Here is a 15,412-nt window from a genome sequence, read left to right on the forward strand (position 1 = left end):
CAGGTCCGTGCGTTGCTTGATTCCGTCGGATTACGCCGAGTGAAGAGTGGGTGTGTGGGTGTGGAAGTGGGTGATGACGATAAAACTCAACTTGGGTGATGCTATTTTCCTTTCTTCTTCCTTCGCTCTACGTATCGACGTTTCCAAATTATCGCCAGTCATGATCGAGGGCAACGGGTTCATCTCCGCTGAGGCTGGGCCATCGAGGCCTCGCTATGACGAACAACGCCCTCTTGCAAATGGGATAAAAGAGATTCATCCCGAAGGCGAAATAGGGGACGAAGGTGATGAAGATGATCTGGAGGAAAATCAGAGGGAAGATGAAGTGGGTATGGTCATATATTCGTCGTAGCAGAGAAAGACACTCGCTGAATGCAAAGGTGATACAGGCGACTAGACTAGAAGAAATTCTTACTTCTTCCTCGCAGCGGCCACCCTTACCGTCTAAAGCATCGTCAACTCTTCTTTCTCGCCCTCAACTCTCTTCTAGACAATCATCAAAGCTCAAAGCACTGCATCCTTTAGCATCGATAGACTTTCCTCCATCCATCCATACACCCTCTTCAGAAGTGTTCGATCTATCTTCCACGCCTGGTCTGAACGGCACAACATACTCGTCATTACCTCCCTCGCCGAGGGGAGAAGTCGATTTCGAATTTACCGTTCCGCCTCCTCTACCTCCCCAGAAGAGAGGCTTAGGCATCAATGAGTTGGGTTCAGTCTTGGACAGATTGACCATCCCTTCTTCTGAGCATTTAGCTGCAGATGAAGATGAAGGGGAAGAAGAGTTCTGGCCTGCGAGATCTAGAAGACCGACGATAACTGAAAATACCTATACCTTGAACGATACAAACGAAGATGGATTAAGGATATCTTCTCCCGAACCTGAAAAGTACGATCGCCATCTGCACAATGACGATAATGAGTTCAAGGGATTGAACGAAGAAGGTAAAATTGAGTTTTCGGGAATATGGGATTTACTGAAAGATGAGATGGGTGCGGAAGAATGGGATGGTTGGGTCGTCGATGGCAAATGGTGAGCTACTAGAAACTATGGGTTTGGAAACATGTAAAAGCTCATTCGAACTTAATAGGGAGCGAATCGCAAACTTCTTGGCTGTCCCAATAGCAGTTGAGAAGACTACTACCTTCGGTGCCCTACTCTGTCTTGATGGGTTCTTATACAATTTCACCGTCTTACCTATAAGATCAGCTTTTGCTATCACCCGCATCATATCGAATGTGGTCAAACGAAAGGAATGGTGGCCTATCCCACTGGCTCATCAACACTCGATCTTAAGGATGTTACTCCTTCTCATACCTACAATCATCTTACTGGGCGCTACCGATTCAAGTAAGATGTATCATTCGGTTAGAGGTCAAGATACAATCAAGTTGTATGTCATTTTCAATGCATTGGAAGTAAGTCAGCTCTTTCGATGTCCTCCCAGGATCGGCAACATCTGATATGCTTCTATTCAGATCGCAGATAGGTTATGCTGTGCATTCGGACAAGATGTACTTGATACGCTATTCGCCAGAGAGACTCTATCGCCTAGTATACGGAAAAGAGGAAAAGGTAGAAAGAGACAACAAGCTAGACCTGTGTTTTTCTTTGCCCTGTCATTGGGATACGTCTGTAAGCTAGGAGGTAGGAACGGCTTGTCCTGTAGCAGCTGACCAATATCATGTCCAGTGGCTCATACACTCATCTTCTTCTATATGCTCGTATCGCTCAACGTGGCTATCAACTCCTACGATTACACTTTGTTGTCCCTGCTGATCAGTAACCAGTTTGTGGAGATTAAAGGATGTGAGTGTACAGTCGCACGAAGCACATCAGCTAGGTGTAGACGTGAACAATGGAGTCATGCCCAACTGACAATCTGAATTTCCAGCTGTGTTCAAAAAGTTTGAAAAAGAAAATCTATTTCAAATTATGTGTGCCGGTGAGTTAAGCGTGAGGCATCCGTTCTCTTGTGTTCGATACTGACATGATGTTTCTGCAGACATAGTCGAGCGATTTCAACTTTCCCTCATGCTTTCCGTCATCGCGTTAAGGAATATGATTGAGATGGCCGGATCAGAAATCGCTTTCTTACCCAAGAGCTTCATCAGAGGTAAAAATCTGGTAGATTCGATCTTATCGGTAAGCTGAAGTATTGTCGCCCAGTCAGTGGATACCGGACATCTCCCAGCTCACCTAAGTACCTGATAGCCTGTACTATTCGTTATCGTCTCTGAGATGATCGTGGACTGGCTCAAGCATGCTTTCATCACGAAATTCAATCACGTTAGAGCATCCGTATATGAACGATTCACCGATGTACTAGCGAAAGATGTGTTGTTAGCTGGGTCTTTGGGAAGTGTAAGGAATAGGATAAGGGGAAGAAACGTCAGTTCATCGAGTTACGTCCACGCAGCAAGGTACTAAACTGATATATCGGTGAACAGCACCAAGTCCTTCTTGATCAGTCACCTTTGGTTGCTCGGCGATTGGGTTTCGCTTCCATTCCCTTAGCTTGTTTGGTACTTCGCGTTGCAGCTCAAGCGATAGGGATGTTATCAACCTCTTCTCATCATGATGAATCTCTAAATGATCTTACTGCTGGAGATTGGATATGGACAATAATGAAATGGACTAGTTGGACAGGAGTTGGACTCTGCGCCTGGGGATGGTAAGTCAGTTATCAGAGCCGTGAGGCAGAACAGCTGATGCCTTCAAATGCAGTCTGGTGTTCTTGAAAGTCATTCTTGGTCTTGCCTTGCTGAGTTTCTCAGCTACTAGGCAAGAGGGGATGGATGCGAGAGAAGCAGAGGATGCTGTGAATGATTTTGGCAGGTCAGCAGTAGGCGAAAGCAAAGAGGAAACGGTAAGCTATACCTTCTAACAACTTCGTTGTGTGGGTATGAGCTGACTTTGATCACGTAGGAATACAATAAACAGAATGCCCGATACCTCTCTCATCCCAATGATGACCTTCCGGCCTACCCGAGTCCCGGATCGATACATACTCCCACTACACCTTTTGCAATGCCGAAATCGGTGTTGGTGAATAATGCAAAGAAGATGAACGGAGGGAGCTTGAGTGATCCTGAGAAAGTAAACTCTAATTCCGATTATGAGACTAAAGATAAAGACAAGGAAAAGAAAGGAGGAAAGAAAGGCAAAAAATGGAAGTTGGAAGAAGTAGAAAGGTGGACAATGGTCAAGAGGATTTGGTAATACAGATTTCTTGATATATAATCGCTAGCGTGCGAGGTCCCTTAGTTGTACTTTTAGTTGCTTTTGACTATATTTTTGCTATGTCATAGTAATACATCTCGATATGATTTATCTGATTTACTCTTCTGATGTAGTTGGCTTGGCTGGTGTTCCCTTCAACAGCGATGATCCCTTCTGTTTACCGGCCCAATCGTATTTGTTCTGAGAGGAAATGACAGTGATGTTAGCATACAAATCCGGGTGTCAGGTATTATCAATATATGAGATCATGATGAACTTGATCAATGGACCCGAAGTATATCATCCTCCTTTCCCCGAGACAACTACCGTCGATCATCTTCGTTACCCTTTTCTTTGATCTTCCTCTAACCTACTCTGTCCATTCTCCTTCTCTCATGACAAAATCATACCCTTCTCTAGCCCTTCCTTCCCCTCTTTCTGCCTCATGCAGAGAATATTTGACTCACATCGAACGTCACAGCGATAGTAGCAATCAAAGCAGGCACCACAAAACCCCAAGTGAACACTTGTCTAGTAGCTCTTCTCGTGAATTTGAAATGTTGAAATACATTTTCTCTCTGGATACGTGCAAGAGCATACATCAGCTTCCACATGTGCCGAAATCATCGGAGCTGCTTCGAATGGTGATACGTACCATCGATGACCATCTTTCGATCGCTGGGTCGAGCTATATACCATACGCCGGTCAGTCATACAAAGTCGGGAGGGGGGAGGAAGAGAGCGATATATACCTTTACCGGTTCTAAGTATATCATCATTTGTCAGCTATATGTGCGATATTTGTATCAGGTGAAGCTCACCAAATCCTCCGTGTCCTCCTGCCATTTTGCCTATGTCTGTATACTATGTGAGTGATTGTATTGGTAGTCCTTGTCGTTGTATTCATAGTAGGGAGATGGATGAGAATATCACTGCAGGTGGTTGGTTTATCCCACATACGAAGGAGAGAGGAAGGGATTGACATTTGATTCCGTTGAGCCCACTGATACTCACGTGCTTGCAGGGTAACTGGGTAACTAATCCCACGTCATGATATCGGCTTCACCTTTTAGTTTGTTGTGAGGTCGTTGTCCCTCATTTCAAGCTCAGATGCATATCCAACGTGAATTCACTTTTATGCAACGATGGATACCAAACTCATCTTTTGCATGGTCACAACAATCATTAACGCCCAGCATGTCTTATAGACCCAGGTCCAGATCGAGGTCACCGGACTATCGTCCCAGACGATACTCCCCTTCAAGACCTCTGTCACCAATGAGGGATGACATACCTCCACCCAGACGATATGCAGATGAGAGAGAACCGTATCCACTTGCGAGGAGATCGCCTCCCCCTCCTCCAAGACGGTACGACGACCCTCCTACAAGACGAGGAGGGGGGTATGACGATTATCAACCTCCATCAAGACAGTATGACGATGATTATAATCGCCCTAGGTATAAGGAGGATAGATATGGACTTCCGCCTAGGCAGCCTAGAGGGTATGATGGTAGGGAGAGGGACTGGGACAGGAGGGGATCAGGGATGATGGCTGATAGAGAAGAATTGAGGATTCCCCCACCTAGAAGAGAGTATAATAATGGTGGGAGGGAGGAACCTCAATGGGAGAGAGGCAGGGACGTAGAGGAATTAGCGGTCAGTTGGTACTTTTCAACCTTTGCTCGTCAGTAATAGGGAAGGATAGCTGATCAATTGGAAAGTAGGCACAACAAGGTGATGATTATCCTAATTCAGAATATCCTCAGCATCCTAAGAGAGGAGGTGCCAAAGGTCCGTCGGAACCTTCGAGAGATATAATCTTCCTAGGTTTGGATCCAGAATTGACAGAGAAAGATGTTCGTTGCATATCTCAGCTGACCTTATAGTCTCCCAATTAGATTGAGATGAACCAGCTGATGATCGTTCACGCCATCTTTATAGTTCTCAGGATATTTACGACTAGAACACAAAGCAGTATTGGAAACTGTCAAAATCGTCAAAGATAAATTTACAGGAGTGTCAAAATGTTTTGGTTTTGCTCAGTTCAAGACTCTTGACGGTGCTGAAGAATTCATCAACATCAAGTAAGCTAAAGCTTGGTTGCTCTATTTGCCTGAGAAGTCGCTCATGAACTGATGGAATAAAATCGTATAGTTACCCAGCGGTATTGATGCCAGCACTCTACTCGCATTCCAACCCACGCAAAGTCAAAATCGACTTTTCGGCTACTCTACCATCGAATGAAGGTCACGGTGGTGCAGGTCAACCATATGTCCATCAACCGACTTATGTCAGACCCGCTCATGATGGTATGAAAGATATAGGTGTATTCGGTGCAGGTAAAAGAGTGTTACTTCTCCGTGGCTTAGATGCCAGTACCACTTCCAATGATATAGTATCGAGAGTCAGTCAAGAAATAGCTAGAATGATGGGTAAAATAGGAAAAGAAATTGCTGCTGAAAGTACGATCGTGAGGGTTGTAATGATTGTCGATAGGAATGTAAGGAGTAATTGGGGGTATGCTTTTGTCGAGTTGGCCACAGCTGAGGTGAGTGATCTTGTTCGACATATCCTATATCATACGTACTTATCCTAAAGATGTCTGATCGTATAACAAATTTCATGGCTGATCCTACGGTTCCAGCTCGCCGCTGCCCTTCTCCCCTTCCTGCTCGCTCCTCAGCATCAACCTAACGGTTTCGTCATCAACTACGTCCCTGTCGCACCATCATTCGCCAATCCAGCGGCATTCATCCCTACTTCTGCGGGACCTCTTGGTGGGGAGTTCATTTTACGACCTTCGAGGAACGGTGGTATAGCTAGCGATACTATCGATCAACCCGAAGGGAAATGGTGTGCATACTGGCATCAAGCTGGAGGAGCTGTCGAGACACTCACCTCAGGTGCACCTGTGATCGATGAAGACGGTCTCGTTCAACTCACTCCCTACCATCGATCTTTCCTTGGTCACCTCGCTGGTGTTCCACCTCAAGTACCCCAATCGGCTCCTGCTGAAGTTGCGCCGACAAGCATAGCTCCCATCAATATCGCTGGTGGTGTTCAGCCGATCAAGATCAGTGGTAAGGGTAAAAAGAAGGAAGAGTTGGCTGGCATTATCCCCATTACCGGAAAGAACTTGCTAGGAGGCGATGAGGAGGAAGATTTGGTAGGAAAGGACTCGGTATTATTATCACGAAGTAAGTTCATTTTCTTATCGTGGCATAAGACATCGCTCGAAATGATGGCAAACCTTATTGACCATATTTTGTCCGTCATGCCACAGGTAAAGGGGTCTTCATCATCCCGCCAACCTCGTCTAGTCGAAAGGTGAAGACAAGTCGGCAGAGGCCCGCACACCTTTCTACATGGGTCGAGTCTTTGCTCACAGTCCTTTTCCCTGTTTGATTTTCACAGATTGCGAAAAACATAAATAAATGGAATACGAAGCAATCCGAACTGGCCGCACCTGAACCAACGGCAGATTCCAACGCTCCGCCAAAAGGTATTTCAGATGTCAATACGACTTTAGGCGTCCGACGACCCATAGGTAGTTCCTTAGGTGGAGAACAAAGTGTAAACTTCTTTTCATCGTTAGATTGTTCGATAAGAGGAACCGCTTTATTGACTTGATCCTATTATATATCATTTGAAACGAGAAGACTTCTCCGACTGCTTCTCTATCTAGCGCTCCTGGACCATCAAGATCTCCTCAAGCCGCTACCTCGTCGGATGATTTTGACTATACCGACATATCGACACTTGCGACTACCGGTAAAGTCGCTTGCCTGCTGTGTCAGCGACAGTTCAAGACTGAAGATGTACTCAAAAAGCATGTTGCTCAGTCGGACTTGCACAAGGCGAGTTGAGGTTCTCTTGTTACCTATGAAATTCATATCGATCGATGCCCATTTTCACTGACTCGTACTTACTTCAACGGTTATAGACGAATTTAGCAGACTCCAACGCAAGAGAAGCGGGCATGAAACGCAAGAATGCAGCAGGTGCATCTTCAACTACAGGAGAAGGGTCACAGCAACCTAAATATCGAGATCGAGCAGCGGAAAGAAGAGAAGCTTTTAACCAGCCTTCTGTACCTATACCTGAAGAATCACCTTCATGGCAACTGGAACAAGCTAAGAAACGTAAATTCGCTGAAGGACCTAAACCACCTTCACCTGCTCCACCACCTCCCCTACCAGGTATGGAACCTGGCAAGGACGAGAGTAACGTTGGGAACCAGTTATTGGCTAAGATGGGCTGGAAGACCGGTACAGGTTTAGGTAAGGATAATGAAGGACGAGTCGATCCGATTTTAGTGCAACAGTTCGAGAATCGAGCCGGTCTAGGGGCGAGTAAAGGAGTGGAAGCTGGACGATGGTCTGGTCCAGGTGGATTTCAACAGAGAGCTCTTGATATGGTACGTGCCACAGGATCCATGAACATGAATACACACTGACGATCTGACTTTTATTGATTGTAGGCGAAAGCAAGATATGATAACTCAAACTCAAACTCGTCAGACAAGTCATAGTGTACTGGTAATGCGCAGTTGTATTCTCTATGATTGTTATTATGCATTTTGTGGGTTTGAACTTTTCTCCACTTGGTTTTCAAATTTACTTTTCTTCTCTTTTCTTTTCAATGAGACTACAAAACTTTTCAAACCTTTTACAAAGAAATTTTATTAAGAGAGAAAGAAACTGCCGAAACTAACGAAAGAAACGGGGGTTTTTTTTTTGGGTTTTGTCTTTTACGATTTTTTTTGGTATCTTTTAATTCGAACCAGAAAAAACAAACGACTACAAGAAAAGAAAAAGAAAAGAGAACCGAATTGTCCATCTTCCACCTTTCATCCCTATTCCCTCTCCCTCTTTCCGACTCCTCCACCGTTCTTCCTTGGTGCGTCATCTCGCACCGTGAACCCCCTCCGACGCCGACTCTCCTTGTCCGTGGCGTTGGGAGCCACCTCGCCAACTGAGAAATTCAATGAGTGTCCTTCGTCAGCATGAACGTACAACATATTGAGCTTGCAGTCAAGGGAATCACTTACCGAAAAAGAGTATTCCTCGGCTGCCTTGGCAGAGGGAAGGAGGAGAAGGTCGAACGATCTTGGGCCTGCCCCTTCGCCTCTTGGCAGGGGGCTCATCCCTCGTCTCGGTGTCGGGGGGAGGGGGAGGGGGAGGAGGAGAAGGGGCGGACGAACAGATGGGGGACGACGAGGGTCCCGCCACGGCCGGAATCGACCAGAATGGGGCTCCTGCCTCGACCGGAGCGGAGGCTGGGAGGAGAGGAGGGGGAGGGGGAGGGACGGGGGCAAGAGCAGAGAAGGAAGAAAAGGCAGCTGACGCTTCCGCTTCAGTGATGCCGATTGACCTAAAGAGGTCTTCCTCTTCGGCAGGAGAGAGCAGGCCCTGAGAATACAGGTCTAATCGGGCCGGCAAAGAAAGAACGATTGGAGGAGGTCCGTACCATCCTTGTTGATCGGCGAAGATCCTATATTCAAAACATCACGCACACATCCACACATTCACACAGCAACACATACACGCAGACACATCAATAGCATCATTGGTCAGCTTTACTTATTCATCAACACTCATTGCAAAATGAGAGACAGCATCAGTGAGAATCGTCCTTCCATAATTTATCCACTCAAGAATAGCGAAGTGACAAAATGAAGGGAGGGATATATCGATGGGTAGGCGATGCTTGCATGTCGAGGTCGGGTGTGCCGTACCATACTCAAGATGTGATCGCTAACATTTGTGTGTGGACTTTATCCTGATAGGATATATCACACAATTTTGCACAAAGTAGGATAATCTTATTTCGTAGAGTTGTGTAGTGTGTATTTGATCACCTCAAAAAATCGACCGATGAAGATCATCTGTATAGTACAATATGATGATCGTATATTCGTTCGGGATCTTTGAGGGATGTGTATGTATAATACATCCGTCAGGTATATGACATCGTATCGTATCTGATCAATGGATAGATAGATAGATGGATAACCTTTGTTCTAGACGGTGAAGAAGAGTACAATTTGTACTTCATTACTTCGTACTTCGTACAGTGGGTGGCAAAAGCGCCAGTCCCGCACGTGAATGATTTCGGCAATAAGGTTGATCATGGGTGGTTTTCAATTTTTCGGAAATCTCCACATCTCGAACACAATGACAGTAGAGTCCTTTTACATACACGATTTGTTTGTGCAGTATACCGTGATATGAGAAATATAGGAGAAGAGAAATAAGGCAGAAATGAAAGTGGTCTATACGTATTTTACTCACATTGCGCGAAACGCGTACTTATCGATCTCAAATCGGAAGCGGACATCATCTTCGCTCTGACTGTCACTATTTTGAGTTCATATAAGGAGTCAGCTGAATAATCTTTTGCGACACAGATGCATAAATGTATCGATATGAGTCGTTTGACTTACCGCTCAACAGCTTCCAACATCTCCAGATCCTCCTGATCTCCTCTTCTAATCTGGACGAGCTGGTCTTGGTCATGGGGCTCAGACCAGCACCACAGATCAAAAAGACCATCTCCCGTCTCATCATCAGAGGAGGGGGGAGTTCTCATCTCATTTGCAATGAGACCTGGGAGCGGTGGGGAAGGGGAAGGTGGCGAGACGAGGTGCATACCTTCAAAAAAGGCGGTTTCGGCCCTGTTTGCTTCTGAAATATTGTTCATGTTTGACAAAAATATGAGAAGTTGTTGACAAATCGAGTTTGATTGGTATAAAGATACTAGATTTTACACTTAAAAACGGAGAATAATATAAGACGATATAAAAGGGATAATAAAGAGTGAAGAAATCCGGAAGAAGTGTAAGTACAAGAATTGCATTCTGATATATCTTATTGTGCATGATTTGCCGCCCAGTGTATTGTTTTTGGCACCCATATAAAAGACAAGGTTGTCCCAGGGTATCAATGACATGTATTAGAAGCGGTGCATGATTCTTGTGAATTTGTAGTGGTCAAAGTTGGACAAGAGATTGACGACTCCAGAAAATATACCTGATATTCATCGATTTTCATGAAGTCATGAGAAAACAATGACGATGCCACTTTGGATGTTTAGTCAGATCATTACAGATTTGTAATGTTTGACCTGATCTACCCAAGGTTCCAGTGAAGATATTATGTCAGATTGTGAAACATGAATCAACTCTTACTCGGATCTTGACATTTCATGTCGGTTTTGTTATATGACGACGTTCGTGGCACGATATGTTGTCAATGCCGACCGAATCCTTCCTCTTCTCCTGCCCCTGTTCGGGTGACCGGTCTAGGGAGCTGAAGAGACCATGTCGATGCCGACGGCTTCAAAGTCCGACTGAGTACCCGAGGGTAGAGTTCAACCTCGACATGGTACGAGATTGGACCGGCGTTTTCTCGGAATGTGGCATGCCCTCCTACTTGTTTCTGTATATTCGTCGGTGTTGTGGAGGATGTCGGGTGTTAGGCATGTGTTGGTGCGTGTTAATGGGTTATAGACCTGCTCGATATAAGTCTGTGTGAGTGGCAATCATCTGGTCAGTGGTAGGTGCCCTGACTTGTGCGTGTGTCGATTGATGATCAGTGTGCTGTACTCGTAGATCAAAGGAACGCACAGACCGCAGAATACAGTACCACCCATCAATCGATGAATATACATGAATGGTAGCTGTGACTTTTGTTTCCTTTCTCCTCTCTTTGATGTCTTTCGTGTCTGTTAACATCCATGCTCGATGGAGAATAGCAATGATCTCCTCACGCAGTCTGGTAGATCGAATATCAGCTTGACAACATTGACAGTCGGTTTTCAATTAGTTCATGATCACTGATTCACCACTCAACCTTTATATTTTTCCCGTCTTTTGGATCAGTATCCATAACTCTTCGGATAGGTATCAGTCACTCTCATCCGTAGCTGTACTCTTTATTGAACGTGAGTACAATAGGATCCTAGTAGCATCAGGAGTGGGTTAGCCAACCCGTCATGGAATGATACTGACTTCACATACGACATAGTAGGTCTGGTTCCAAGTCATCACACATCTCACCTCTCCGATTGGATTGATCAATACCTATATTACAAGAAGACCATCAGCCTCATCAGTCATGGGGTAGTGAGTAAGAGATGTATTACTCAGTCACTCAGCTTGTGTTATCGGAGCTGACGAGAGATGTTAATGACTTTGTTTCAGCACACCGAAGACTCCTTACTCCTCTTCACTTGAATATCTCTTATCAGCTTCATACGTTGCCATATATCCCTCAAATCAGCATACCTTGGCTCTGCTGAGTGCCTACCTCGCTAGGGGCCTTACCCACTGATACATGGAATGCGAGACGAGGTCCAAGCCGAATTACTGAGTACCCTTCGTTGATGCCAATAAATAACCCCAATACCCTCTCGACTTCTTCGTCCTCGAGCAAGAACATGAAAGCTACTATCCACCTTTGTAAGACTTTTGGTGATATGAGAAACTGCTGAAGGCAGAATGAACAGAAGGTTAATGGGCCGAAAATTATTACCATCTCGAAGGATCAGATATCGTAGGTAAGTTCAGTCAGATGGTTTAGTGGACCGTCCGTCATCTCCGTCGAATGTCAGATTTTCCTACTACTCGCAGGTGTGTGTTGGTTGATATATCTAGTATGTGATGAAGAGCTGCCAAGAGTGTCGGAAGGGAATTGTACCTTGTACACCTACTCTAGCTGACATGTTTTGCTTCTCAATAGCCCACCCATAGTCTCCATTGAGACTCGACCAATGCTTCTCATTTCCACCGATGGTGAACAACTTCACCTCCGTCTGTTGACGCATTCCCCCTGACATGCGATTACGATAGGGAGCAATGCCGACTGCTAGGTGTGATGGACCCACCGAAGACGATGGTCCATCTCAAACTCTTCGGCATATACCATTAGATGATTTGTGATTATGTGAGAGTGTCTGGTAGGTGAGTTAACTCGAAGCCAAGTTCTTAATACAGATATTCAGCTGAGCCCGGTCTGTGATAGGGGTTTGGGTGATGCCGTCGACACTTCTGATTACCAAGTTTGATCGATAAACCCTTATGCCACCTCACGACCCATGCTCTTGTGTTCGCTCTCTTGGGTGGTTTGACTGACAATTAAACCTTTATGTCACAACTGACCATCCACCCAGGTCAACGAGGTTCGGTAGCCTTGCTTCTGCGACCGGAAGAGCTTATGGTTCAAGGTGGAATACCAGATTCGATGGTTCAAGCCGGATTCAGTTGGAAGATTGCTAAGCTCATTTTCGCTTCTCTACACTGGTGAGCATTCCTCATCACAGACCTTGATTGAAAATCCCCCCACCGCTCATCTTCCTCCACGTATGCGTGTTGATGCTTATGCCTACCTCGGTCTTGTCGATACTCTCTTCTTGATACAAGGTGCCATCTTGAAGTCCGCCACGATTGGACTTTCGAACTTTATCCTGGTAAAAGGAAATTGGTCCCGTACGACCATCGTTGACTCGGTTCCTGTCAGCACCTGACCAATAGCCGGCGGCAGCAGCAGGTTTGAAGAGGATGAACACTGGATGATCTCTACGGTAAGTGCCAGATTGATGTATGCCACGCGAAACTCTCCTCGCTGACCCTGAGGTCCGCACCGAAGGAGGACTTCGCGAACCATCGATCTGGCACTCGTCACACTCTGGTCCCGCCTCGCCATTGTTGGATCCGAACAGAGCAGATAGCTTATCTTCTATGTGGCAGAGAGAAAGTAAATCTGAACTCTAGGCCAGCGTCTTTCATTGCCTTTCTCAGTGAAGATCTCCGGCTTCGAATCGCCCCACTCTTAAAATCTTCCTCGATCTCTAGCAATCCCTCATCGATCATGGCTCAAGCCCCATCAGCTTTCCGTCCCCATCGAACTCGTAGCAATAATCTAGTGCTGGTCGATCAATTAGTCCATATCAACTCACTACTTCGCCATTTCCTGATACTATCCATCCTCATACTCCCTAACGATCTTCATTCTTCCTAACGATTCTCCTTCGCTCAAACCGGCTCTCCTCAGGTGCCCCGGCCATACAATCGAATCTTACTCCAATCGAAAGTCCGAAGTGTTATATACCTAGCTAAGATAGAGTTTGAGATAAATGCGGCGAAGATGTATGCATAGGTTGGTGATAGTCTTTATATACCTTCCCCTCCAGAGTTTACAGCAGTCCAGTCAATCTACTTTCATGACAGCAGAGTTGGAGCTTATGATGTGAACACAGCCAAGGATAGGGATTGAGTCGCCCGTTCCCTGCTCCCTAGACGTCTTGTGCATTTTATGCCTCTCTCTTCGTACCTTTGGATCTTGATCCAGCATAGAAAAACGACCGGCAGAGCTAAGAGGATTTTTGGCAAACATAGTTCGGCAAGGGCCGGCCGAGCTGAATGGAGCTTGGTAATTCGATTTTCTGAAGTTTAAAGTTCGCCGAGATGCACAGCTCAGGTGTATGGCTGTAGATGATTTGGTGTACAGATTACTCTGTTGTCGGAAGGACAGGATTCAATATAGCCTTGGGATATTGTAGCGATAGATATGTAGGCGTGAATGGGGCAATGGTAAGGTTGGTGTTTGATGATGACAGAGTACATACGTCATGTCGATCTGTGTATACGCATTCGTTCCGCCAGATATTTCAGCCATCACACCAATCCGGTCTCACGGTTTGATATCTGCTGGTCTGGTCCGTGGTCAGTCAGATAAACACTGTTGATACGAAAAGGGATTTTGCTCTCTCCGGGAGATACGCATTGAACACATTATCAAATCCTGTTCTATGATGATCAATGCATACTCTTCATTGCACTATTACTATGTGTGATTTGCATTCATTCCTACCATTCCCACAAAGTTCCGTAACGTTCATACCCAGATAGCTTTCATCTCCCTAACTTCCTCCCCTTCCTCAACCCTGACTTCATCTTCCTCAGCTACCGAAACACTATTGACGAATCTCCTCACGTCGTCCATCACGCTCTTCTCTACGCCGTACTCCTTATACACAGCCGAGGCGTCCTGGGTGGGCGAGAGCGACTTGAGTTTATCAAGTAGTGAGACGAGGAGAGGGACGGTGAGGTGGTTGGATGGTGGTGCGCTGAAGGGAGTTAGGGGAGTGGTGTATTCGGGGTGGGATGATCGGGAGAGAAGAGTACGTTGAGCTTGGGTTGGCTAGGTATGAATTTAGCAATTCAGATAATTAGCAAATGAACTTTGAAAAAAAATGTTTAGAAAGCAATACGAATGTATATTTTGTATATTCGATGACCAAGATAGATAGCTGTATATGAGATGAGATTGGACGAGAGAACTATACTCACCACGAACTCCCCTGCATCTTGGATCCGTACTTGACCTAACCTACTTAGGTTGTTCATGAATTGAGGATCCATAGCATCTTTGGTGATAGCTAATGCAATAGAATCAACTGATCAGCTGAGAACATGACAAGACGGACACTCAACACAAGAATCGTTTCAGATCAGTGAGGATATGTCATGATGATTATGGTCTGCTGAACCTGTATAACCTACCATCGTCTTTAGCTCCACTAAATTCCACTCTGCCCATTCCACCCCTAGCCATCCCCTTGGCATCAGCTTCAGCACCCACATTCGCTCCCCTATCTCCAGGTTGAACTTTGCCTTCTTGCTCCGAGGGAGTCCTCGTCTCTCCTGCTAGACCTTGTTCGAGGTACGTCGGAGCCTCCATCAATGGATCGGGCTCTTGACCATCTGGAGGGGGTTTGGGAGATCCGGGAGGTGGATGTCCGCCATAGGGTAGTGTAGAAGGTTTGACACCTTGCGCTGTGGCTCGGGAGATGTTTGATGAGGTGGTGGAGGTGGGGAGTCGACGAGCTGCTTTGGATGATGAGGCGCCCATTTTGTATTGCTACCGTCTGGATAGGTCTATGGTCGATTATGGATGAGTTGCAGTCTTCTCGATAGAATAGTGGGATGTGGTACACTTGGGATATCTATACTGTGACGATATTGGATCATTACAATCTAACGGCATTCAGATCGAGAATACCTTGCTCGTATCGAGCTATTCACTTTTAACCCAGACGTCATTATACGAGTGCACCTCCACCATCACGGATCGCAGACGGAGAAGGTAACGATCTCCGGAGTGATAACAACAGCATCACGCC

At 45.7% G+C, this 15,412-nt stretch overlaps 5 protein-coding genes across 5 annotated transcripts; 2 read left to right on the forward strand and 3 right to left on the reverse strand.

Moving 5' to 3' along the window:
* Positions 1-160: 160 nt before the first annotated feature.
* On the forward strand, positions 161-3,226 carry I203_100907 (uncharacterized protein; the record flags this gene model as incomplete). The annotated part of the gene is made up of 11 exons (XM_019145869.1): positions 161-325; positions 390-1,036; positions 1,095-1,422; positions 1,483-1,639; positions 1,697-1,813; positions 1,899-1,949; positions 2,010-2,149; positions 2,219-2,395; positions 2,455-2,678; positions 2,732-2,873; positions 2,933-3,226. The coding sequence occupies 11 exons, from the start codon at positions 161-163 to the stop codon at positions 3,224-3,226; spliced, it is 2,442 nt and encodes an 813-aa protein (XP_019004428.1).
* Positions 3,227-3,343: 117 nt separating this feature from the next.
* Positions 3,344-4,072, reverse strand: I203_100908 (uncharacterized protein; the record flags this gene model as incomplete). The annotated part of the gene is made up of 5 exons (XM_019145870.1): positions 3,344-3,427; positions 3,694-3,804; positions 3,882-3,914; positions 3,979-3,989; positions 4,048-4,072. 5 exons carry the CDS (start codon positions 4,070-4,072, stop codon positions 3,344-3,346), a joined length of 264 nt encoding a protein of 87 aa, XP_019004429.1.
* Positions 4,073-4,423: 351 nt separating this feature from the next.
* I203_100909 (uncharacterized protein) lies at positions 4,424-7,760 on the forward strand (the record flags this gene model as incomplete). The annotated part of the gene is made up of 10 exons (XM_065516764.1): positions 4,424-4,885; positions 4,954-5,085; positions 5,171-5,313; positions 5,384-5,777; positions 5,874-6,426; positions 6,513-6,556; positions 6,644-6,802; positions 6,889-7,086; positions 7,173-7,646; positions 7,710-7,760. 10 exons carry the CDS (start codon positions 4,424-4,426, stop codon positions 7,758-7,760), a joined length of 2,610 nt encoding a protein of 869 aa, XP_065373582.1.
* Positions 7,761-8,084: 324 nt separating this feature from the next.
* Positions 8,085-9,931, reverse strand: I203_100910 (uncharacterized protein; the record flags this gene model as incomplete). The annotated part of the gene is made up of 4 exons (XM_019145872.1): positions 8,085-8,203; positions 8,280-8,722; positions 9,523-9,588; positions 9,675-9,931. 4 exons carry the CDS (start codon positions 9,929-9,931, stop codon positions 8,085-8,087), a joined length of 885 nt encoding a protein of 294 aa, XP_019004431.1.
* Positions 9,932-14,124: 4,193 nt separating this feature from the next.
* Positions 14,125-15,141, reverse strand: I203_100911 (uncharacterized protein; the record flags this gene model as incomplete). Its single annotated transcript, XM_019145873.1, has 3 exons — positions 14,125-14,430; positions 14,580-14,668; positions 14,793-15,141. The coding sequence occupies 3 exons, from the start codon at positions 15,139-15,141 to the stop codon at positions 14,125-14,127; spliced, it is 744 nt and encodes a 247-aa protein (XP_019004432.1).
* Between the last annotated feature and the right edge of the window lie 271 nt (positions 15,142-15,412).

The sequence above is a fragment of the Kwoniella mangroviensis genome, assembly GCF_000507465.2.
Source record: "Kwoniella mangroviensis CBS 8507 chromosome 1 map unlocalized Ctg01, whole genome shotgun sequence".
Taxonomy (NCBI): domain Eukaryota; kingdom Fungi; phylum Basidiomycota; class Tremellomycetes; order Tremellales; family Cryptococcaceae; genus Kwoniella; species Kwoniella mangrovensis.